Source organism: Mus musculus, chromosome 8 (assembly GCF_000001635.26).
Source record: "Mus musculus strain C57BL/6J chromosome 8, GRCm38.p6 C57BL/6J".
Taxonomy (NCBI): Eukaryota; Metazoa; Chordata; class Mammalia; order Rodentia; family Muridae; genus Mus; species Mus musculus.
The window spans coordinates 40,306,384-40,332,390 of record NC_000074.6 but is presented as its reverse complement, the minus strand read 5'-3'; the positions used below and the strand labels follow the sequence as shown (position 1 = coordinate 40,332,390).

Genomic DNA, 26,007 nt, shown 5'->3' with positions numbered 1-26,007 from the left:
TCTTCAACACAGATTTTATAAGGAGAAATACATTCTTGCATGTACTCCTGCCCCTGGATGCTTTTGATACAGTCAACAGCCCTACTAGGGTAGCTTTTAAGTATAGGAAGACACACTTGTTAGGTAGAGTAAGCAGCACATATTACATATATATAATATATATGTATGTGTGTGTATACACACACACACACACACACACACACACATATAATAAGTATGCTAGTCTCTGCCTGGTGTGTTTAGCTGTGGGAAAAGGGTGACCATTAGTGTCTGTGAGTCACAAAGAGGCTAGACTGCAGTGTGATGCACAATTCCTAGTAGCAGAGTACCTGTCAGTGTCTGAGAATACAGGGAGCTGGCTAATTCCAGTGGGCCCAATCTGCCCAGAAGCAGGCTGCCCAAAGGCTTTGTAGGGCCAAAAGTGGGTCTGCAAACCCTGCATGTGTGTGTGTGTGTGTGTGTGTGTGTGTGTGTGTATGCATGCACATGCACAGCAGCAGGTTCTCTTTTATCCCAGGGGTCAAACTCAGGTTTGGTAGCAAGCGCCTTTACACACTGAGCCAGCTCCCTGGCCCTACAGAGTTAAGGTTTTAAAAGAGGCTTTTATGTATTTAAAAAAAAATTCAAGTAAACACAATGTTATGAGGTATATAAAACTACAGTTGATTATACACATCTTTCCCACTGCAAAATAGGTTTTTCTTCCATAATATTTCTTTTCAGAAAGAACTCATAAAATTCAAAAGTATCAAGAGCAACAGACTTTATATTTTATGAGAACCTTACCAGTTTATATATCAGGAAATTCTGAAGAAAGAAAATTTAGATTTCTAAGTTGAATGGATACTGGGTGTTTAGACATAGGGAAAGCCTTTAGGTGTTGGACAAAAAGACAAATTTCAACTTAACTTGGAGGGGGTTGAAGTTGGCACCATACAGAAGCAGCTTCACAAAGGGTCTTAGAAGCAGTTACAGGGAATGAAACAGCAGAACAGGAGGGCTGGAAGGGGGAGCGTATGACGTAATTGGCTCTGGAGCCCATCCAGGACACGTGACATTCAGAGGCTCGGCAGCATGCAAATTGCTGCAGGCTGCTTCAGAGATGAGTGGATCAAGACACGCGCAGCCTGGGTCGGGAAGAAGGAATTTAGTCCTTGGAAAATTAGTATAACTTCCTTTAGATATAAAACTAGGAAGGACTGGATCACAGGGATCAGTTCCATCAGCAATGTTTAAGTGGCCTCATGATCAATTAACTCACTCTTTAAATATTTCTACTGGTCTTAGTGTTTGTGGTGAAGTTGGACTTATAGGTAGGCAGTTAGGTGAACTAGTCAAGCTGAGAGAGTTAAATAAAACCTATCCAGGATTTTTATTTTGTTTTTCCATATGAAGGTGAGTATTGTTTTTTCAAGGTCTATGAAGAACTGTGTTGGAATTTTGATGGGGATTGCACTAAATCTTTAGATTGCTTTTGATAGGATGGCCATTTTAATATGTTAATTTTACCAACCCATGTGCATAGAAGATCTTTCTCTCTTCTGATACTTTCTTCAAAGACTTGAAGTTCTTGTCATATATACAGGTCTTTCATTTGGTTAGAGTTACTCAAGATACTTTATATTATTTGTAGCTATTGTGAGGGGTGTTGTTTCCCTGCCTGTTTATCCAGCACCTTCGCTGAAGGTGTTTATCAGCTGTAGAAGTTCCTTGGTAGAATTTTTGGGGTCATTTATGTATACTATCTTATCACCAGCAAAGAGCAATACTTTCACTCCTTTCTTTCCAGTTTGTATCCCCTTTGTTTCCTTTAGTTGTTTTATGCTTTAGCTACAACTTCAAGCACTATATTGAACAGATGTGGAGAGTGGACAGCCTTGTCTTGTCCCCGATTTTAGTGAAACTGCTTTGAGTTTCTCCTCATTTAATTTGATGTTGGCCATTGGCTTGCTGTAGAAACAACAAACCTGGTTTCACTGTGGCTCACTGAGAATGAACTAAGAATCAGGGAGCCTGCATAGCTCACACCTGGGCCTGTGTATGTTACAGTTGTGTAGCTTGGTATTTTATGGGACTTGTAACAGAGGGAGTAGGGCTGTTCCTAATGCTGTTAGTGCTTCTGGGACCCTTATCCTTCTACTGGGTTGCCTCATCCAACCTTAGTATGAGGTAAGGTGCCTCATCTTATTGCAACTTAATATGATATGTTTGGCTGATATTCCTGGGAGATCTGCCCTCTTCTGAAGGGAAACAGAAGAGCAGCAGACAGGGAGGAAAGAAGTGGGGGAGGGGGATGGAGGTGGTGTGGGTTGGAGGGAGGAGAAGTTTTGGTAGGGATGTAATATATCAGAGAATACATTAAAATAATAAGAAATTAAAAAATCATCTCCTTTTCCAATGATTTTAGAGGTATTTTAATCCAGCAACATGGCTGCTCTGGTAAGGGATTATGTTCAAAGACCTTCGAGGTTTCTGTAATCCAGTTGGAATGCAGACACACCCTTTGTACACACTTTTAATCAAACCAAACAATGTAGCTAAGGTTAGGTGGTAAAAGGAAGCAGCCAGATTTGAAAGTGATGTCTAATTGAGAGGTAGTTTTTGCCTCAGTTTGACAAACAGGTGCCAGAGAGAACAAGCGAGACACTGTTGAAGAGAGGCAAGCCAGAGAATGAGAAGGGGCCAGAAGATTAGAAGAGATTGCCAAAGTTAGTATGAGGCCAAGCAGAGCAATTTAGTAAAAAGCTGAGAGAAAAAAACAAAACAAAACAAAACTGGAGTTTGAGCCAGAATAGCTGAGTTAAACCAGCTAGCCAGAGTTCAGAAAGAACTAGAAAGGGTGAGTTTATTCAGCAGTAAGCCTCTGAGATGACAATTATATAGGAGAATAAAAGTTAATTTTAGAAATGACAGCTGACTTTTTCAGTTAGTCACTTAAGTCTCAATTTTCAAATATAATAATTAGCTTGCCTACAGAGAAAAGAGTTCATTTCTCTGTCACCTATGGATCCAGAAAGAATATTCTAGGACTAGGATTAAATGTGTGCTCCAGGCAATCTGCTTTCTGCAGTACTCAAACCCAGCACACTGAATGACTGCCGCAGTCCATCAAGGAGAGGATGAAAGAACTGCAAGAAGCCCATGTGTGAAGTACGCCTGGCCAGGCTGAGCAAAGGTTAACCTGCTCTGCTCACAATGAGCACAAGAGAGCTTAGTCACTTAGTCACACAAGTGTGACTGATGCTGGCAAATAAAGAGCAATCTATATCGAGATCTATATCCTATCTAGTAGGGAAGAAAGAAGAGATCATGGTTAAGTTTCTTTTATCTGTCACAGTACTTTTTGGAACATCAAGTACTCACGTGTGGGAACACGGTCTAAGAATGGAGTTGTGTGAGGAGAATCCCGAGTGTTCACAAGAAAACTCTTAAGAAATAAGACGAAAATCTTGTGATCTCTGTTTCTTCAAATCATGGAATTGTTCTTGACAAGAGCTCTCATGCCCCTCCCAGGTGTACTGGATAGAGGTGAGATTAATTCAGATTATTCATTACAGCTGGCTATTATTTGTTTATGTCCCTTCACAAAGAAAATCCTGTTTTTGCTACATGCAGGTTGCCCTTGTGATTGGACATTACTCAGGTGACTCTTCTTAATCCTCAGCATAAGCTATCTGATGCTCTGAATAAAGTTGGCCACTGCATGAGACTTCAGTCCGCCTATTTCTTAGGTTCTGCTCTGCTCTCCCAGGTTCACTCCACAATTGGAGCAGTAAACACATGGAATAGAAAGGCTGAAGGAGAAAACACTAACAATAGATATGTTAAGAGGAACCGAGACTAATTTCATAAATAATCCCAAACTGCAGTATTCAACGCTCCGTGAGGTACTATCTAACTGTCCTCATCAGTCTGCAGGGGACAGAAAGTTTCTGGGCTCACTGGCTGACAGTCTCCACGCACATTTATCACCACGAAGGCTATGTTCTTCTGTCTTCAACAGGGCCACCATAGACTTGAAATTTCATGTGTGCACTTACCTTTCTTCTAGCTTTGTGTTTCCAAATTTCTCAAAATGTTCTTTAGGGGTTTTTTGTTTGTTTTCCCATAAACACTGAGATCTGGTTCTCTATACACTCATATTGAGATACTTAATATGCACCGAAGTTTTCTGTTCTTTTTCCAAAAACCTATCTATGTATCTAGAGGAATTTTAACAATAATTAGCATTACTGCCCTATAATTTCTAAAAAATAATTTCAACTAATAACAGCTAAGCAGGCCATGATCTTTGTAGTTTACTCTACAATTAGAAACCTGGGATTTTTCTAAACTAAATCTGGTGACAAGTTGCTATATCAAGAACACGAAAATTCTAAAAGTTAAATTTCTTTCATCATTGTTAGCCCAATTTCCCTCTGAAAATAAAGTATCATATTTCAAAATAATGAAATACATGAATAATTTGACAAATATTACCAATTAAGTATAAAACAATGAGAAATTTTTTTAGCTTTACATTGAAATATTCTAAATAGACACTGAAAAAAATCTTATAATACTTTTTTTTAAACACTACAGGAAGACACAGAGAGCAAACATTTAAGAGAAGGCATTGCAGCAGCACTGTCAAACTTTGCAGTTTTGAAACATGGTCTGATGAGGTCCAGGCTGACTCTACAGCTAAGGATAGTGAGCTTGAGCCTCCTTCTTCTACTTCTCAAATTCACGGAGTACAGAAAGTCCCACCACATCTCATTGCCTGTGGTGCTAGAATTTGAACCCAGAGCCTTCTAGAGGAAGTTGGCAAGGCAAGTGCTCTACCAACTGAACTACATCTCTAGTCCCAAAGGATTTTTACATGTAGCAAATTTTTAATTAACTGGAAAATTTCACATTATAGAGATATTATAAAATACCTGTTTAAAACCATTCAAGCACAGGCCTCAAAATTGGCACATGAATTTTTTTTTGTATTAACAAGACCACAGAGTAGTAGATAAAATCATAGACTTGTAGAGTTATCAGAAAATTTAGACTTATCTTTTTATATTATTTTAAGAAATTACATCTTATACTTTCTACAAAATAATAACAGTATGACATTCTTTTTCACATTAGCAACAAATGTTTAGGAACTCTATCTCTAGAAAAAATGTATTTTTCTTTATTATTAAGAATCTGTGAGCTTCACTTCAGGTTCTAATCTTGAGCTTTCTACACATTAAAAAAATGGAGAATTTGAGCCTGAGGAGATGGCACAGCAGATAAAAATACATATGCAGGTCTTACAAAAATGAAACCTGATTTCAAACCCTAGCATCTATATAAAAGCTGGGTGTGGGCTTATGCGCTCCTATAACTCCAAAGCTGGGGGCGGGGGCAATTACTGAGGCTTAATGGCCATGTGACTCGCTTCAGGAAACCTTTTGTCAAGGGAATAAAACAGAGGGCTATTAGGACACCCAACTGATGGCATCTCCTAGCCATGGGTATGTGCTCGAGAGTAATATTATGGGTGGGGGGAGAGAGCGAGAGAGAATATTTAGTAATAAAACTTCATAATGACCACTTTTAGGTTACTGTGTGTGTCATCTAAAACAGTGGTTCTCAACCTTCCTAATGCTGTTAGCCTTTAATACAGTTCCTTATATTGTGGTGAACCCCAACCATAAAAATTATTTCATTGCTACTTCATATGAATTCAAAATTTGTAACTGTAATTTTGCTACTGTTATGAACTGCAATGTAAATATTTGATATGCAGGCTATCTGATGTGATTTCCCCAAAAGGGTTGCAACCCACAGCTTGAGAATCATGGTTCTGAAGTCAGGCTGACAGAACTAAGATTTCCTTCCAAAGTAGCAGAAATTTTAAAAAACTGTATTTTTTTTTTGTGCTTTCCAAAAAGAAACAAAAATAATATGTCAATGCAATTATCATCCTGGAATTTCCAAGTGCAGAGCTTTGCAAACAATATTTAGACGTTACTTATTACCGGAGTTTAACTAGGGCCTCCAGGCAACAGAGTACATCATTATCCTTCCTATGAATAACAGAAAGCAAAGGTTCACTGCCAAGACAGTCTCCTGTTACTTCAGGTCAGCAATGTGAAAATTTACTCTGTGGTAAGGTCTGGTTTTCCCAGGGAGGCAAGATTAAATGCCAGATAAGAGATTTACTGCCAGACAATTAGAGAAATTAATGCCTACAAGCTGATAATACCATAAAAAGGTAATTTGAAACAATTACTTAAACAGTGAGCATAGCATTACTTTTACTTTTAGCAATCAAGAAACATAAAAATGAGAATGAAGAATAGTAGGAAAAGTTAATATCATTTGGATTAACCAGATTATTGAGAACAGACATCATTACTAGTTTCCTTTAAAATACTTTGGTTTTATTTAAATCAAATAATCTAAATTTTCAAAATAAAAAATGTATTCAATTATACATAGGAAGTTGAACATCTGGTAACAGGTTCTATCTGATGCTGGCAACTGTATCAACAGTTTTATAAGACATTAAAGAGCAAATAACCTTTTTTACATTTTATATGCTGTCAGGCAAGAATCTTAAGGGACATATTCTATTCAAGTAGCTGGAAAAGTTGTTCATGGTAGTACTTTTTCATATGGCTTGAGGCTAATTTAAGCATCTAAGAAGATAAAAGACATAACACTTTCTTAGCTCGATGGGTGGTCCAAAGGTTAAACATCAAATTCCCAGTGTGGGAAAATCCCAAAGTATTCAAGGTAAATGTTTTGATGCTTAACCAACATATCACACAGCTGAAGACAAGCCAGCAGTGTATTCCTGGCTGAGATCAGATAAGAATAAAGGTGTTAATAAACAAATGGCCATTTATGAGGGTCTTATGCATATGGCTGTTTTGTCTGTATGTATGTTAATACAGCACTTACATGCCTGATGCCCACAAATGCCTGAAGAGGGCATCAGATCCCTTGGAACAGGAGTTACAGATGGCTGTAAGGTGCCACGTAGGTCTAAGAATCAACCCTGGTCCTCTGAATGAGCAGCCAAGGTTCTTAACTGACAAGCCATCTCTTCAGTGCCATACTTTTAGTCTCTATCCATATTGCAGTGTGGTAGCTTATTTATAGATTTGTCAAGCACCTTTCTTAATAGCTGATAAGATATAAATGCTTATATAAATAGCTTATAGGATATAAGCCATTCTTAAAGTAGTGTGAGATCAGGAACTACTGCTTGGAGCTATCTCTTCTTGCCTGCTGAATATCTCCTATTCCTAAAGCTCTCCCTTGCCCTTCAATTTCATGTTTTTCTTTCTCTGCCGACTACTTCCCTCTAAGTATGGCCACTGCACTACTGCTCCCATCTTAGAGAGCTTCTGACTTCCCCAGTTAGCTAACCTCCTTCTCCTGTCTACTTCTTTCCTATCTTTCACAGCAGAGCTATTGGAGAAAGGCGTCCACATTCCATGTCTCAGATTTCTTCTCCTTCTCCTTTGAACTTAAGCAGGCTCTATCCTCCTCCTTCACTAAATCTGTTTGTCAAGGTTGTCAATGACCTTCTTGTAATTTACTCCAAAGGGCAATTCTCAGTTTTCATCTTACACTTTTTGACAGAGTTAGTAACACCCTTGAAAAAATTTATTTTGTCAAGTTCCCAAACTTCTTTCTTCTGATATCCCTGTCTTAGCAGTTCCTTTTTGGTAATTTCTTTTAAAAAAATATACTTATTTTCGTATGTTTAAGTGTTTGTCTGCATGCATGTTTCCATCTTACCACAACTATAGGTTGTGTAGTCCTCATCTCCTTTTAGTTGCTCCTTGTTAGGCATTTGGTCACAGAAACGAGAAAGTCAACAATACATATGTCTTATAAATACTTTAGTTGACTTCAGAAAATTGTGAAAGCAGAAGATAACTGTGTAAAACATTTTAATCAAGTATATTCCCTGGAATGGGAAATTTCCTTTTAATGATTTATCCTTAATTTTCAGATTCATATATTGCAAACTATTTGACACAGGCTTTCATTATGTAGACACTGCTGATAGGGAATGTGATTTATAGACAAGGCTGGCCTCAAATTTACAGAGATTCTCCTGTCTCTGCCTCCCAAGTGCTGGGATTAAAGGTGTAGGCTAAGATCCTTGATTATTATAAACTATTCAGTTTTGTGTTTAGCCAATCAATTGAAAGTTAAAAACAGAATGCTCAATTTTTGAACCTCTAGAGCAGAAGATCTCAACCCGCCTAATGCTGTGGCCCTTTAATACAGTTAGTTCCTCCTGCTGTGGTAACTCCCAACCATAAAACTACTTTTGTTGCTGCTTCTTAACTATACTGTTGCCACTGTTATGAATTGTAAAGATCTCTGTTTTCCAAAGGTCTCAGGCGACCTCTGTGAAAGGGTCATTGAGCCCCAATGGGGTTGTGACACACTGCTCTAGAAGGACAAAAACCAAGAAAATGGATCCAGTCTATGCCAGGGAATACAGATGAGGGATCACATCTTCCTATGACAGCAAACCAAATGTAAACATGTTTCTAATCACAATAAATGAAATAGTGATAAAATGCCTCATTAAAATAAGAAGCACCTCACAGGGTTAGTGGGATGGCTCAGTAGGACAGGGGGTGCTCTTTATGTACAAGATTCCCAGTATACCCAAATACAGAGAGAGAAGCTCTCAGAGTATGCTTTTCAAAAGTCCATACAGTATCCCTTAGGACTGTCACAGCTAAACATGACTGAAAATATCTGAAAATACATGGAATTAAAGGTTAGAAGTATTAAATGTAATGGTGAAAAACTCATAATCAACCATGAAACAAATCGCTATAGATCACAGAGCAACTGTTAGAGAAATGTATTGTGAATTAAATGAATTCCAAATAAAAAATTCAAAATTGTGATGTTAATACATCTCTATTAAAATGGGAAGAAACCATATAGGGCCTCGATAACAGAATGTATATGTTCATTATTAACACTTTGCATAGAGACTGTGTAAACTGACCATTTATCAGTCTTCACAAAATTATCAACAACATAAAATGTGGAAGTTATATCAGTGTAAGGAAATATTTATATAGTAGATATTCATACATAAAGTTCATGGATATATAATTCATAATGCATGAAAATAATAAAACAAACAGAATATAAGAATAGATGGAAGACATAACTAGATCATTTCTAGAAAAGAAACTTTCAGAAGTTCTCTACTGCAATTAATTAAAAGCCCATTAAGTAAGTTATTAATTAAAGCTCATGCCTTTAATCCTAACAGTCAGAAAGCAGAGGCAGATGAATTTCTGTGAGTTCAAGGCCAGCCTGGTCTATGTATAAGTTTCAAGCCAGCCCAAGCTACAGAGAAACCTTATCTTAAAATAAAAATAAAAAAATCTCACTACTCACAAATTAACAGGAAAACAGGAAGCAAACTGTGCAAAAATTACTGGACAATATTAAATGAAAGTGGAATATGAAATATGGAAGCATATTACTAATTGCATATGAAGTCTATCCTGGTAAAACCACATTTTAAAGGAATATGGACAATGAAACAGATACAGTAGATTTAGGGATAATATAAAATTAACAAAACATATAGTGGAAAAAAAGTTAGAGAAAGTCGGTCTTGTTTATAGAAATATATGTGTTTATATGCAGAAAAACTAGAAATTTTAAAATGGTCTATTATCTGTTTAAAAACTCATAACTTTTGTTGAATTTGTTCTCAATTTCAGTTATCAAGTATGTTCTAATTATTGTAACCCCCTCTTCTCAAATTTCCTCAGCACTCCTATTAGGCCCCTCTCCTCTCACAATCCCCTGTCAAATACTCAACTCCCAGTTCTGACACCCACTGGGTTTAAACCAGGATTGTTTGTGTGACCATGGGTTTGCAGCCTATTGGAGAATTCAGTGAATACACAACTGAAGACACTCACTGTCCCTACCTTAAAAATCCATCAGTAAGCAATACTTAACTTCCTTCAGGAAGAGGTGGGCCATATGGGCCCCTTTCTAATACATGACTGACTGCTGATGGACTCAGTATTGTGTAAGGTCCATGACAGACACCCACAGATGCTTGGAGGTTATAAAGTCACTCTTCATAGCCTTTCTCCATATTTTCCTGCTCTTGTATTCTTTCCATCTCTCTTCAGCAATGATTCCCTAGCCTTGGAGACAGAGGTATAAATGCCCTTTATTTTGGACTGAGCACTGAACTGTCACTTAAGAATAGTGTGCTATCTTTTATAAAAATATATTTTTTTTTATTTTTGAGATTATAATTACATCAATATATTATCTTTTAACAAGGAAGTAGAAAATGTGTTAGTCTTTTTGAAAAAAGGGTTAACAGTCTATAGAGGTCATCACCAGGGTCATACAGACAGCAGATCAATCTAGGACTTGAAGTCGGGTGTTCTGACACCAATTCAATCTGCGTTCCTATTACACAACTTGGTGTATTGGAATAAAAGTGTGCTGCTTTTGCAATCCCTCAGGCTTATGTTCAAATGTCAGCTTCACAACTTTCTATTTAGGTAACCTTGGGAAAAATACTTAATCTCTCTGAACTTTAGCTTCAAAATAGATAAATACCAAGCCTACAAACTATAAAGACTAAGCAAAAAAGTAGGAAGAATGCTTCTTTCTCTGATAGTCATTCTAACCATTCTATTAGTCGCCGTTAATTAGCCATTCTATTCATTGGCTAATTCTGGAAACAGTCTAGATGTTCAGCTCCATGCCTCTGGTTTGACTAAGTCTTTGTGTTGCTGTAGGTTCAACGCGCTCATTCTGTTTGTCCATGGTTATTCCAAATACCCTGCCCTGCATGTCCTCGGGCTTCTCATCTGCCTTAAGGTCTACCACTTGTCTTTCAGTCTCACTTAGTTCCAAACGTCCAGATATACAATGTGGTGATTTTACTACTTGGGAGTCACGGCTAGCTTTCCAAGGCAAAATCTTTAGCTATACACTCACCGTGGCTACAAAGGACTGGCTATACAATGCTTCCACTGTGGTTTGAAGAGGAAGATACTCCCCACCCCCTTAGACCCATGTGGTGAAGGCTTGGTCTCCAGCTGGAGGCACTATTTTAGGAGGAGGTGCGGCCTAAATGAAGGAAGTCAGTCCCTGGACAGTGTTCCTGCAGAGTGTCTTATTCCCAGGCCTCTCTTCTGACCTCACTGCCTCCTTTCAGCTCCGACAGGAGCAGCAACCGCTTGCACGTGCTTATGCTCCTACAGCCATGGTGTTCTGCCTATGGCGGTTCTCCTTATGGGGAAGGAGCCCAGGCCATACACCGAAATCTGTGAACCCCAGAGCCAAATGAATCTAACTTTTGCATATATTTTGCTGACAGGTACAAAAACTAATAATAGGCTCCAAGAAAGTTTTTATAGGCTGAAATTAAAAGAAAGGAACACAGATATATCATCAGTGTTTACACTATTTTCCTCCAAGTAAATCACCCTGAACTTATCACTATATTAGTCACCATGAGCTGTCCAACAACAACAACAACAACAACAACAAGCAGCACATACTAATCAGCTTAAACAACAGAGATCCGTTTCTAATGGTTCTGGAGATGGAAAATATGAGAACAAGGTGCAGCACAGTTGTTTGGTTGTAAGGGTTCTCTCACTGCTTTCCAGATACCCACTTCTTGTTCTGTTCTCCGAAGGTCAAGAGGTGAGATGATGCTATCTCTGCGCCATAGTTACCCTTGATTGCTACTTATCACACTCAAGGTTAGAGCTTCAAGATGGATTTGTGGAGGACACCAATATTCAGTACATACATCAAGCAAGTCATCTGCCCCACCCCCACTTCTCTACACTCTCATGCAAGCTTTATAAATGTTCCAGCAGGTCATTCTTACCAAGTGGGCATTTCACTCTGTGGAACACTGACTGTTTTAGATCACCTGCAAACAAACAAGACAGTTCTTAAGATCAGATCCAGAATCCTTAGCTACTAGACAGCCTTTAGTGTGTGTCAATGGAACTGTATGCTTCTTTGTCCTATGCCAAGTTTACCTAGCCAACAACTCCCTTGAAATTCCTGAAGCCCCGTGGGTTGGAAAGGAGTCTCCTCCATGACTGCATTGACCCCCATTGGTAGGATTTCAAACTGCCAGTCCAAGGATGCCAGTCTATTTGTCTTCTAACCTTGGCTCAGCATCTGGAGATTCTGCAACTACTGAGAAGACCCAAATTCTGACCCAGGGAGAAGGTTTTCCTTCCACGTTTGCTTATGTCTAGATTATTCTTTCAAACTTTAATCTCTTCTTCATAGCTAACCACTCACAGTGATCATTTTGTATAACTACAATAGTGGACACACTTGCCATTTGTGGCTGTATATAGAGCAGTACTGGGTAGAAATGACTTGTAAATGTAAGTCCATCAGTTGTAACAAGCACATCGCCATGCTGCCAGATACTGGGAGGAAGGGAGCCTACACGTGTAGGTGCATGGGAACTCTATACTTTCTGTGCCAATTTAAAACTGTTTTAAGATGTCCATTTTTTTCTTAAAGAAGGAGGAAAATTCTGTCAATCTTGCTCTTAAAAATACAGCACACACAGGGAGTATGTATTTCTGAAAAATAGTGTAAAAGTGACACAAAATTAATTTTTAATTTTGAATAAATATATAACTTTTTAACTCTTAATTTTAGAAAAAATACATAAAAGCATATAAGAAAACTAAATAAATAATTAAAAGGTATAAAAATAAAAATAATGTTCATGTTTTTCCTTACAGAACTCATTGAAAAACAGTGTTTATTGTTCTGGATTTATACTCCACTAGGGACTGAGTACATGGCCTTGTACATGCTACACATATAGTGCTATATATGTGATATACAATTGCTTATTAAAACTCATACATTTGAAATTTTGTTAGTTCTTAAAAAGAGAACTTAAAAGTTAAGTTATATACCCTAACTCATTTGAGAAACATTTTTATCACAATGATCGAATTTGTTGTGTTTTTATTGAAAAGTTTTTTTTCATACAATATATTCTGAGAGTGTTTCTCTCTCCCCCATCTCTTCCCAGATTCTTCCCATCTCCTTATTCCAGACTGGTGGAAACTGAAGATATAAAAGGGTAGTCACCATACTGTGCACTGGAGGAAAAGTTGTTTCCTCTTGAGACTGTTCGTCATGAAAAATTCTAATGTCCAACCAAACCTATTTTCTCTGCTTCCTAAGCATGTGTCTGGAGTACATTTCTCAATCTCTTACACTTAGATATAGCCATATTATTAAATTTAGAAAATGTAAAATGGATGGAAGGAATATATATCATTACCAGGCTGGATTCATAAAATATCTTCATCTATGTTCCTTTCTTTAAAATATTGTAACTATTTATGATGGCATCATTCTGGTTAATCTTGCAAGCTGACTGTTAAAAAACAAAACAAAAACAAACTAAAAACCAAAGACCTCACCTATCATTCTGGGTGCCTGAAACATGAAACATGGAGAAGCCTTGTTAACTATATACCTACCTACCAAAAGAGGTCACACTAATAAACCTCTATTGAGTTAATCCACTAAAGGTATAATTGTTATTGCAAACTGACCTACGCTAATACAGGGATTTTGAAAACTATAGTGCATATTAACTTGACTGTCTTAGGAATGATATTAATGTCTTAATGGGAAACAAAATGAAATCAGATAACATACTCAGGGTTCTTTATGGAGAAAAGCACAACTCAAGGAAAAGAAACTCTTCCTAGAATGGGATTTAGTCCTTAAGGGGAGTTTATTAAAGGATTTTGTGTTGGCCCAAATTAAAATGTTTACATTTTTAACAATTTTCATTTACCTTTGGAAACTCAATCTATCCCCAAGAATTTAACATACTTAAGTAATTCTCTTGTTATTTATTAACCAATTTTTGGTAAATGATGATGAAAGTACCCTGTTCATCTCTGCCTCTGATTTCACCTGGCATTTATAGCTGGCAGTTCTAAACCATGAATGCTAATAAAGGCAGATATGCACTGATTATATATTGATTGTCAGTAGCAACCTGTAGGCATTCCTACTCAACTGTTAAAGAGGACTTCCATATACAACTCATGACCTTCCTCACCACTCCACGTCTCATCAGAAATAACTCCAATGTTCAAGCACATTGCTTGTCTAGTAACAGCCTCAAAGCTTACTGACATCTAATAACAAGACAAGGTGAAGGATTCTGTAAGTACCTTGCATCGCCCTATAGCTAGAGTAGCTCTAACTCAAGTATTAATAAATGTCAGCAGTGTAAATATAAGAACTGGGATCTTTTCTCACTAATGCCACAGGGAGAATTCTTTCCTGTTGAACCAGAAGTAAGCAACTCAGAAAGTAGGCAAACCTACCTGTAAGGAAGTAATAAGCTGAGAGAATTTCTACCTGATAGTCCATTTCTACCATAGAAAATAAAGAACATGTACCTGTCTTAAGAGGAGTCTCACCCCGATGTCAGGTGGCACATATTCCAGTTTCATTCAAGTTCGGACAACATGGAATCAATCTACCCCACCCCTACTTGTCTCTGTCTCTGTCTGTCTCAGTCTCTCACTCTCCCTCTCCCTCTTGCTCTCTGTCCTCTTTCTTCTTCTTTTCTGGTCTTTTCTTCAGTCAGGCCTTGTGCATGCCAGGTATCTCTATTGCTGTGAAGAGACACCAGGACCAAAGCAACTCTTATAAAGGAAAGCATTTAACTGGGGCTGGTTTACAGTTTAGAAGTTTAGTCCATTGTCACTATGGTGGGAAGCATGGCGGCACACAGGTAGGCACGGTGCTGAGAGAGAGGTTGTTGAGAGTTGTACATCTAGATGAGAAGGCAACACAAAGAGAGAGTGACACTGGGCCTGGCTTGAACATCTGAAACCTCAAAGCCCACTCCCAGTAACATACTTCCTCCAATAAGCCAACACATACCCCAACAAGGCCACAGATACTTGCTGTACCACTTCTTTGGGCCTATAGGGGCCAGTTTCATTCAAACCACCACACTAGGCAAGTACTACCAGGGGTACACCTCAACTTTAGAGAGAATTTCTGGAGTAAGAGTGCTGTGAATCCTCATCAGATGATAAAATGCCAAACCACTTTCTTGAATGTGTACAACAACAGCCAGCAAAGGAGAACATGTGTTGCTCCACATTGCTTACGACAGTTGGTATTGCTCATATTTAATCATTCAAATTGGTAAGAAAGAATTCCTCACTGTAGCTATAATTTATATTTCTCTGTTATCGGTGGTGGTAAATACCTTTTTATGAGTCCTTTGGTCATTTGAGCATTGTTATCTTCATTTACCTGTTTGCTTTGGCCACTCTCTGCTGAGGTTTTATCAGTCTATAGCCCCTCATTATACACTCTGCACACTTGTTCTGTCTGAATCCTGTGGTACATTTTCTGCTATTCCAAAATTCTTTGTGTATTTCCCCTTCTGGGTTTTACTTTTGTTTTAAAAATCAGTAAGACATATTCCTCTGCTGGGCATGGTAGCACATGCCTTTAATCCCAGCACTTGGGAAGCAGAGGCAGGCGAATTTCTGAGTTCGAGGTCAGCCTGGTCTACAGAGTGAGTTCCAGGACAGTCAGGGCTATACAGAGAAACTCTGTCTCGAAAAAACAAAAAACAACAAACAAACAAATAAATAAACAAACAAATAAACGACATATTCCTCTAAATATTTTTAAGTTTTACTTATTACATGTAGGACCCTATTATACTTGAACTGGATTCTGATCATATCATGAAAAAGAGAAATTTATTTATTTATGTTTACCACATAGAGGATTTTAATAATGTTGTATAAATTTGCATAAAATAATTGTTCCACATTTAGGATAGGCCCTGTTTCACTCTTTCTTAATCTACTAAGAACTGTGTTCACATGACAAAGACAAGTCCCATGTCATTGTCAGATGTGTAAGAGCATAGGAAAAGTTTAGGTGACCATGCCTAAGTATAATAACTTGTAATAGGGTGAAGCTATCTTAAATTGAATTGGTGCAAGTACCTTCTACCTCAACCTTTCTAGAGAACAAAATACTACGAAGATCTTAGTCAATACACTGTATCAACTACACACATATCGTGATAATGAAAAAGTAGAAAACAATAGAATGACTTAAAATTCTTGTACATACATATTCAACCTGGAATATTCAGGACAGGAAATAGAACATGTTTTATATTCCAAATTTTAGGGAAGAAGTTTGAGCACTGAGCTGTTTAAATGAGAATTTGGAATATGAAAAACATGGGTTTACTTTTCCAATTGAAAAAAAGAACTTGCAAGCAAATACTACTACTACTGTATAAGCATGCCTACTGCCTATCAAATAAATAATGCAGCAGCAAGAGTCTACATCCATACATCATAGAATACAGGGGGTAAACTGAATTCCAAGCCACACCTATGTTGAAGATTCTCCAAGGCTGACAATATAGAAATTCATGATGGTTTAGAGTTGGAATGTCACAAAACCAGAGCCAATGTATCTTGGGCTCACTTTAGTCTCTGCCATAGCTGTTAACTGTCTACCCACTTCTGACCTACCATTCTGTGACTGTCACTTGAAATTTGGGGGATGTATTAACTAACATCAGCTTTCTTCCACCCAAAAGTGATGCTTGTCATCAGATGACATGTAAAACCTAGAGCGTAGATTTTGTGCCTCTCGTATTCCATCTGGTATTCCGACCAACTCTTTGAAAGGCACCTTTCTTTTGTTCTTTAGCAACAGAAATGTCAGTTTCATGAACGAAACTACTACCATGTTAGAACATGGTGGGTGGGGAAGCTTAAAGTTGTCCCCTAGAGCACAGCCACTCACATTTGGCTCCTGAATAACCTAGCTTCTTCCCGTGGGGGTGAGAGCTGTGTTTTTACATCCACAGAAAAAAACGGTTCCAGAAAAAGAAAATAACATGTTTGTAAAATTCTGCTATAGTTTACTAGATGATTTCTTTAATGCCAGATAATGAAATAAGTAGAATTTATTTGACTTTTAGACGTTTTCTCAAACACAAGTGTTTACAGGATACAGTTATTATTCAAATTCTCAGTGTCTGGCACAATTATAGTACAGTCTAAATTTTGTAGACAAACCCAGACAATCAAGTTTAAACAAACCAAAAAAACTGTATTATACTTTGAATTAGATACATCTTCTATGCAAATTAACAGGTATAAATTATTAGACCAGATTCTTAAGGTTTCTGCATCTCAATAAAAACAACAACATGAAAATCTATCAACTAGAACAGCCAAGGCTGTGATCCTGTTAAATGCTGCATTTCAAACAAAAGTGAAAAAAAATTTCATTATTAAAAAAAATCATAGTTAACACTGTAAATATGAATCACGAGAGACAAAAAGATTCTGCAAGTGTTCTTTTTTGGAGTTGGGGACAAAATATAGATCTTAGGTGTGTTAATAAGCACTCTACCAATGAGCTAAAATCCAACCCCCTGAAGGCTATCATACAGCGACTCTTTACCCTCCCCCAAATCTGTTTCTTGTGTGCACAGTTTGCTCTCAGAATGCTATTACCTCCTATTTCATACAGTAAGCACAAGACATTAGTCAAGAACTTCTCTTCCTTGCTAATGAACAGTCATATAGACTATTTCCCCCTCTCTCCCCCATTAGAAAGGAAATGACCCACACCCTCCACTACCTAAGAGTAAACTCCCCACTTTAATCTCCATTTCCATTTGTCTGCTTGGCAACAAACGAACCTCTGTTTCAGTTTAATCTTTTACTTCTTTTTCAGCATTTAAACATAGTTCAGAGTCTCTCATCTAAATGAAATGAATTCAGTTCTGTGTCCTGGGAGCTCTTGCTTCTTCACGGACAGATTCTTGAAAGCCTTGTCAACACCTATCTCTTTGATAGCATCCTTTCTTTACCATTACTCTCAGGGTACCCAAGTACAATGAGAACTTTCACCCAAGGTATTGCCAAATGTCACTCATGCTCCTACCATTTGGATAACTGGTCTGTAGTTCCTACCTCTCCCCTGAGCCTATGTCTGGGGTTTGCTTTTCATCTTAGGAGTTTTAGTACTTGATGATTCCCAACTTAATTTCTATCACAAAGACACTGAGATTCTGACCTATGTATCCAACTGGAAAGTTGTCCTTCATCTTAATCCTCATTCCACTCTTTAATATTGATTTTATTTTATTGGTGGTGATACTGGGTTAGGAAACCAGGGCCTACTAAGCGCTAGGCAAGGACTCTGCTACAATACTACCTACCAGCCCTCATTTCATTCTGTAACTAATAATTCCTATTCAGTTTTCAAGTGCCATTGTAAGGCTACTTCTTCCAGGAAGACACATTTTCAGGTGTGGTGTCTGGGGTATATGTCTTACCTGTGTGGTCTCATGATACATTCTATTTTTCCCATCACGTCAGGTTAGCATGTTATATTCTGTGTTTTCACCATATTATAAACTGAGAACATATATGCATTTATTTCATTTATCACCAAATCGCTAGTACCTATTTAAAAATTTCAAATGCATTTATTTTTGATATAGGACCTTGCCATATAGCTCAAGCTGAGCTCAAAGTCACTATATTGCCCAGGCTGTAGAAAATTTTCCTGTCTCTGCCTTCCCAAACCTAACATGACAGATGTACATTACCATACTTGTCCCTAGTAAGTATTCTATGAATAAACTATTTAAATGAACAATGGCCAGATTGATATATTTATTATACTTCCAAATGGAACATGAAACAGAAATCTTGATATTATATCCATGAAATAAAAAAAAGCAAAGGAATAATGGTACAACAGTTTAAAAAATATTAAGCACTTATTGCCGGAGACACAAATCATAATAGAAGATGTAATTTGCCTGCCTAAGGTCCTGGGTATGATCTCCAGCATCATCAAAATAAATAAAATAAAAAACAATTATTTACACAGACTTATGTGCATTGCCATAAATGATCACCTTTAGAAAATGTATTATCCTTTAGCATGTCAAGGATAATTAACATGTTGCATGTTATTTTAAAAAGAGAAAAACAGGAAGTGAGGGGACGGTCGTCGTTTCAGTGTGAACTAGCACTCATATGCCTCTGTTCTGAAGACATCTTCCCAAGTTGGTGGTGCTCTTTAAGGAGCCCAAGGGGTCTTTCTGAGGTCAGGTGAGTGTGTGTTTGCGGGTGTCACTAAGCAGCCTAGAAGTTTCCTCCTGGCTGTTTCATAGTGCACTGTCTCCACATGTTTCTGCGCTGTGAACAGGCTGCTCTGTATGCTTTCTCTGCCATGATAGCTTGAAAATGTTCAAAACTTGGAGCCAAAATAAATCTCTGCTAGCTTAATTTTTTTAATGTCAGATTGTATGATCAAAGAGATGCAGAAGTAACTAATTAGGGATGAAAGGAGCCACTTGCTGACAGAATTACTAAATTGATAGCTATTATGAGCCAGGTGGTGAACAGTTTCAATATATAATTTTACACATATATCCATCTCAAAACAAGAAAAACATAAAAGCATTTAATGAAATACTAATGCTGAGAAGTTAAATATATTTACAAAGAAAATCACTTTATCATATGCTTAGTGATGAAAAAATAAATGTACACATTTTGTACCTATTGCAAAAATCCCTATAATTATTCTGTCCATACCTTCCAATGCTATAACTTAAATTTCTAGTCATTAGTCCTCATGGATATGTGGCACAGCATGGGATTTGTCTGCTCAGGGGCCTGGGTGAAATCTCAGGCATATACTACAGTATACTTTGGCAACAGCCATTGTCAACTTTCATGAGGTGCTACACAATGGGCTTTAATTTGCACTAACTTTCATATGCAAAATAGTACCCAAAATTAAGACGCAGAAAACTAAGAAGTGACTCTGAGAACTAAAGCGGACTTTCATGGAAGATTAGAGCCAAACATCCTGCCATAGTTGGTCTCCCTTGAGCCACCCATATGACCTCTCATAAACTCCAAGGTCAAAGCCGCCCTGAGGGTGAGATCCTGGGACAGACAACATCCTGAAAATGATGGGAATTAAGGTTCAAAAGCCGAGATACTTTTTTTTTGTACAACTATACAGGTTTACAATGTATTCTACCGTTTCATGTTCATCACTAATTTTTAAAACTATTTTCACCTAAATAATTTTAAACTATTCCCTTGAAGATCACTACATCTGGAGGTGAGGGTCAGCAAGAATGACAACAGGCCCAATATCTGCTATCTCTCATCTACCAATAAAACTTGACTTACACATTACCCTGAAATATTCACAGTGTGCCTGTTCCAATGTTGGTGCTGGGTGTCTGTTATATACAGAAAAAAAAAGTGATTTGAATTTTCCCAAAGAAGTGATTTAGAATGTAACCTCAACTGGAATTAGAAACTGGACACTGTTTCTTCTTGAGTATGCCTTAACTTAATAATTTAAGTTTGTAAAGGAAAAAGAGAAAGTTTGGTAGAGAAGGTAAATTAGCTCAACTTGATTATTCTACACAGTCTATGTGAGTTACTTGTCTGGGGCTATTCTAGTGTTGTAGTTTGAATGTAAATGACTCAGTGGGCTCTTGCAGATGGCACTATTAGGAGGCATAGCCTTGCTAGGGTAAGTGTGGCTTTGTTGGAGGAAGTGTGTCACTAGAGGGTGCACTTTGAGGTCTCAGAAGCTCAAGCCAGGCCAGGTTCTCTTCCCGCTGGCTGTGGAGTGGATCACTCTTTGTCAGTACTATGTCCTCATGCCACCAGGCTTCTCACTATGACAACAATAACCTAATCCTCCGACCTGTAACCATCCCAAACTAAATGTTTCCCTTTGTAAGAGTTGCTGTGCTCATGATATCTCTTCACAGCAACAAAACCTTAACTAAGAGAGATAGGTACTGACAAAAGCAACCTAGAGGCAAACAGGGTTTATTTGGGCTTAAGGTTCCAGTCCATCACTGTGGGAAAGGCCTGTAGCAGGAGGAACAAACTAGTCTGGCAGGAAGCAAAGCGATCACATTTCATATGCCTGCAGGAAGTAGAGAGAATGGGAAGTAGGGCTAGATTATAAATCTACTCTTTCCAGTAGACATACTTCCTCCAGCAAAGCACTAGCATCTACAGACCTATAAACTTCCCAAACAATGCTTCTAGCTAGGGGCCAATCATTCAAACCAATGAGGCTGTTGAGGAAATTTCATATTCAAGCTTACATATTACATACTCATGTAATATATATAATACATGTTATATACATTATATATGTGTTATATATTACATATACTATACATGTGTGTCATATATATGTAGGTAAAAATACCATGTGATGCATAAATACCTAAATGCAATAAAGTATAGGGCTAATATAATTATTTTAATGATTTCAATTGTCCTTTTTAACCTTTAGGTAGAATATCTTCACTTCTTTAAAGTTATTAAAGATAAATTACAGAGTTTCCAAGAGGATAGCTATTTTTCTTTAAGACAGTCCCACCTTGGTTGATGTTGGTTATCAACTTGATAGGACCCCAAACTACCTAGGGGGACAAATCTCTGAGCATGTTTCCCAGGGAGTTTCTTGACTGGATCAGGTATGTTGGCAAAGATCCAGCCCAACTGTGGGTGACACACTGGACTGGACTGCAAACAGCCTTCAAACAGTGATCTGAGCACGAACATGCATCTCTCTGTGCATCCTGACTGTGGATGCCAGGTGCATCCTGACTGTGGGTGCCAGGTGACCAGCGCCTCACACGCCTGCAGTCATGGCGGCTATCCCCTGATACTGTGAGTCAAGATAAAACTCTCCTCCCTTCAACTGTTCCTGTCAGGTACTATTCATGGCAACTATGATACAGCTAATACAAATCCCAAATCTGCAGGATCTGGAAGAAAAATGTTTCTTCCTCTAGGTTATATACCAAACCTAGACTTCTACAAGTGAACATGTCTTTTTGTAGACATGCTGAAGCCTGGTTATAATGCCCAGTGGATGCATTTTAAAAAGACACAAATTAGCATTAGGATGTCAGGCTTAAATTCAGACCCTCTTTCCAGAGAAGAAAAAGAGGAAAGAAATAGTTTAACAGTCTATGAACCTTTTTGACATGAATTTCCACAATGAAAGGTCTTTTGTCATGAAAGCACCTAGTACAAGCATAAAAAAATGTTCAAGCCAAAGCTCATTATCGTGAAAATTCCAATATCCGGATAATAACAGGACAATAACACGGTTTACACAAGGAAAAACTATCACATGCAAAAGGTATGACAACTATAATGTTGAAGCAGAGACTGGGATGGAAAAGACATGGGATGTTAGTATCAGTTTATTTCTAAAACACCACATGGAAAATTGTATGCAGATGAAACAATACTAATGTAAGTAAATACTAATAGACAATAAAGGACCTAGGGAGGCTAGTCTGGCTGTGATAGACCACTATGCAGCATGCATGATGTCCTGGACTTGGCCACTAGTAACATAAAAAGAAACAAAACCACAAAATAAATGAATAAAGGCAAAGCGGACAAATGTTTACTACGCAGGAGGTGGTCCATTCTGTTCCAGATCTATTAACTTAGTTAACGCCCACAGTGTTGTTGAGTCAGAGTCTAGCTTTCAGAGCACTCATGGAACCACGTGATCCAGTTTCTCCAATTTAAAGGTAACGTTCATTTTTAAAAGGGAGGAAAGAAAACACTATTTGCATGTTCCCTACCTCATTAATCTGTTTCCAGACCAACTCCAGTTGACTAAAAGTTCTCACGTGGTCAAAAGACAAATGTCATGCTACTCTCCTAAGCCACAAAATAGCATGTCTGTATGTGTGGGGTTGAAGGCTGACAGTGTTTGCTAGTACTTGATTATTTATTTGTATAAAAGTACTTTACACAGCGTGCGTGTCATTTATCACTAAGCAAAGGTGGATAGCAGAGATCCCCTAACCTAAATGCACTGCCAACCTGGATCCAAAACATACACAAGAAGCTGGGTACTTGTACATGGCCACTACAGACCTACATACAGGAGAAAAAAAATACAAAATTTCATTAAGGTTAAAAGGGGCACTATTTCACCCAATCTTGTCATATCCTTTTAGTCTTGATGTAGAAATATTCCCTAGGCTAATTCTTGAAGTCATTTACATGACAATTAAACAGAGAACAGTGTGTGTTGGAGTGGAGTGGGGGGGGTAGGGGGACACAGGACACATCCCTTACTCTTCTTGCCTTAACAGTCTTTACCTTATATCAGAACTACATTGTAGCTCAACGTTTTTATATGATACTTCTGCAGTTAGCTTCACTCATAGTTTCCCACCTTTCATGACCTCTCTTCCTGTTTGTTCTAACCTATCATGTCAGGGATTCTGGGTTTATTGAGAGAAAGAGAAAGAGAGGTGTACTACTTTTGAGTAACGTTTCCCTTCCCAGTATAGCAACACCTCTCTTGGGACTGCTGTACACTAATTGGCAGACTCCAATATCTAAAGAAGCCTTCAGAATGCATCCAGCACTCGCTTCCAGGAATATTTGCTCTTGCTGTCTCTCACTCATCACTTACTTCTTCGTGTTTATGCCTGTCAAGTCCTTTAGTTGTGACACTGTGTGTCGTGGGGTGGGGTGTCTGGTTTGTATTTGGTTGCTCGACGGTAGCTGCAGCAACCAGAACGGTGCTGAGGCATGAGTGACAGCATCATCTTCATCTCTCCCAGAGCATCCTAGTGCACAGAGACGTGCCTGGCGTGGATCTACGCTGCTCACTGGAGGTTCCTCACTCTCTGTTACAGGAGCTCGCAGTGCTTCCACAACCTCCACTGTCAAGTGTCAGTCAAGTGTCACCGCGACCCCCAAGCCCTCCCTGGGCAGGTGGCACACCTGGCAGTCCAGCCCTCTGGCGTCACCTGCGCGGTGCGCGCACGCGCTCAGGCACTTACCGTCTCCTTGGCAGCAGCCACCGGGATGGGCAGCAGCCCCCTGCCGCGGGGCGGGTCCTCGAGTTCCGGGGCCGCTAGCTCCGAGGGGTCGGCTCTGGGGTCCCCATACAGCTGGTAGCACACAAGGCCGACCAGCCCCCCGCCAGCCGCCGCCGCGATGCTCAGCTCGCCCCAGCGTCGCCGCCGCCACGCCGCCTCCGCGACGGCCCCCTCGTCCTCCTCCCGGCAGGAGAAGGGCCGGCCCGACATCCCGGGAGCCGTCCCCGCAGGCCGCCCCCACGGTGAGAGGAAGGGCTGCTGAGGGGCGAGCGCCGGCGACAGCCGAGGCGGCGGCCACAGGAACCTCCGCAGCGCAGCCATAGCGGGAGCTGCGGGCCGGGCCGAGCCGAGCCGAGGGGACGGAGGGGGGCGGGAGGGGCGGGCCGAAATCTCGCGAGAAGTCGGCGCGGTGCTGGAGCTCGGAGCGGACCCGCGGTCCTCCGTAGCCCGGGCGGTGCTTCCCCGAGAGTCGCCGTGGGATGCAGCGCACGGGCGAGAGAAGCTCCAAAGCTTCCCAAGTCCAGGCTGTTCTCCTTCCTGCTTCCTCAGCCCAGCCACGCCGTGGTAGAGGACGGCGCCCGTAACCACGGCTGTGGGCAAGGGACCCCCAACCCTGGGGAACCGCTGGGAGGCGGAACTCCAGGAGCCGAGCTGCGGGGTGACCCGGCGCCCCTCCAAGACAGGCCGCGCTGCTCTGGGTGCCCTGCTCGGTGCCGAATTCTCTGATGCTCCGAGCGCTTTGTGGTTGCGTGCAGACCGTTGCTTCAATCATAAAGTCTGCAGTTCTGAATGAATATTTTTGGACTCCATAAGGCTGGCTTCTGGACTTTGGGCAAGGACAGGCTAATGATTTATAGTTAGTGTTAATATTTTTTAGGAACTACTAGTATGTGTATGTGACATTACTCAGTTCAATAAAACCGTCAAATATGTGAAACAACGGGTTTTCATCATTCTTATGACTCAATTGTGTGTGTGGGTGACTGATGGTATAAATGTAACTGAGAAGTGCAGTGTGCCCTCTTTTATGCACGTTATACAGTGTGTGTGTGTGTGTGTGTGTGTGTGTGTGTGTGTGTGTGTACACGTTGCCAGCATCAGCTTTACTGACTGAGTTATGCCTGCATTGCTCTTTGTGTGGAACGGTGCCAGGAACCCCTGAAAAGTTTCAGATCTAGAAGGATAGTCAGCAACATCCAAGTTTAATTGCTTGGTTTTCTGGCCTATATCCTACTATGTCTGTCCCTCACCCCTTATCTTCAAGTAACCCATTATATATGCTGTGTTACGTTTTGCTTTAATAGAGATTAATACAGTTTTACTTCCTTAAAGCTCCTAAAAATGGTAAAAAAGATATCTGTGACATATAAGGACAGTATCTATTTTAGGTTATCTGTTTTCCACTGAAGCCTGTTAATTCCACTAGCATGACTTATGGCAGCTCCATACTTTCCCAGGAATTTTTTTTTTGTCGTCTCTGATTTCAAACATTTTTAGGCATTTAGTTCCCTAAGGTATGCATGTATAAGTGTGTGTGTGTGTGTGTGTGTGTGTGTGTGTGTGTGTGTGTGTGTGTGTGTGTGTGGCGATGTGTGTGTACCATAGGTCCTCTAAACTTGTCTTTGACCTGAGCACAATTTCCTGGTATTTTTATAATATTCCAACATGGACTATTACCAGAAATCTTGGACAGACTAGATTTTTATTCATGGCACTTAAAAAGCTAAGAAGCTATAAAGAGAAATAGGAAAGTAATACATACTGTCATTACAATGGTATGTATATGACATATGCACATAGTTATTTTTTTCAATCATAATTTATAGGCCATATTTCTATTTTCTCTGGGGAGAAGCCAAATTCAGCTGTAAGAAGTACAGAGTTCTACAGAGTATTCAAATGTAGATTAAAATGTCTCATGCGCAGAAATTATTGAACTTTCCGTACTTTCTTTCTTTGAAACCCAAACTCTGTTAAGAATAATCATT

At 39.2% G+C, this 26,007-nt stretch overlaps 1 protein-coding gene and 1 non-coding gene across 4 annotated transcripts in view; one reads left to right on the top strand and one right to left on the bottom strand.

The window, feature by feature from the left end:
• The window catches only part of Micu3 (mitochondrial calcium uptake family, member 3), an 81,345-nt gene extending 56,392 nt beyond the window's left edge, over positions 1 to 24,953 (bottom strand). Inside the window, exon 1 of one of the 3 annotated variants that reach the window (XM_006509522.3) lies at positions 23,981 to 24,953. In XM_006509522.3, coding sequence (XP_006509585.1) covers positions 23,981 to 24,340 — 360 coding nt within the window. In that variant the 5' untranslated portion in view covers positions 24,341 to 24,953. The remainder of the gene's footprint in view (positions 1 to 23,980) is intronic. The other 2 variants (NM_030110.2, XM_017313013.2) reach the window with 2 other exon arrangements.
• Positions 24,462 to 24,516, top strand: Mir7666 (microRNA 7666). The gene has a single exon (NR_106126.1). It is a non-coding gene; the product is annotated as a microRNA 7666 (primary transcript).
• Positions 24,954 to 26,007: the final 1,054 nt, after the last annotated feature.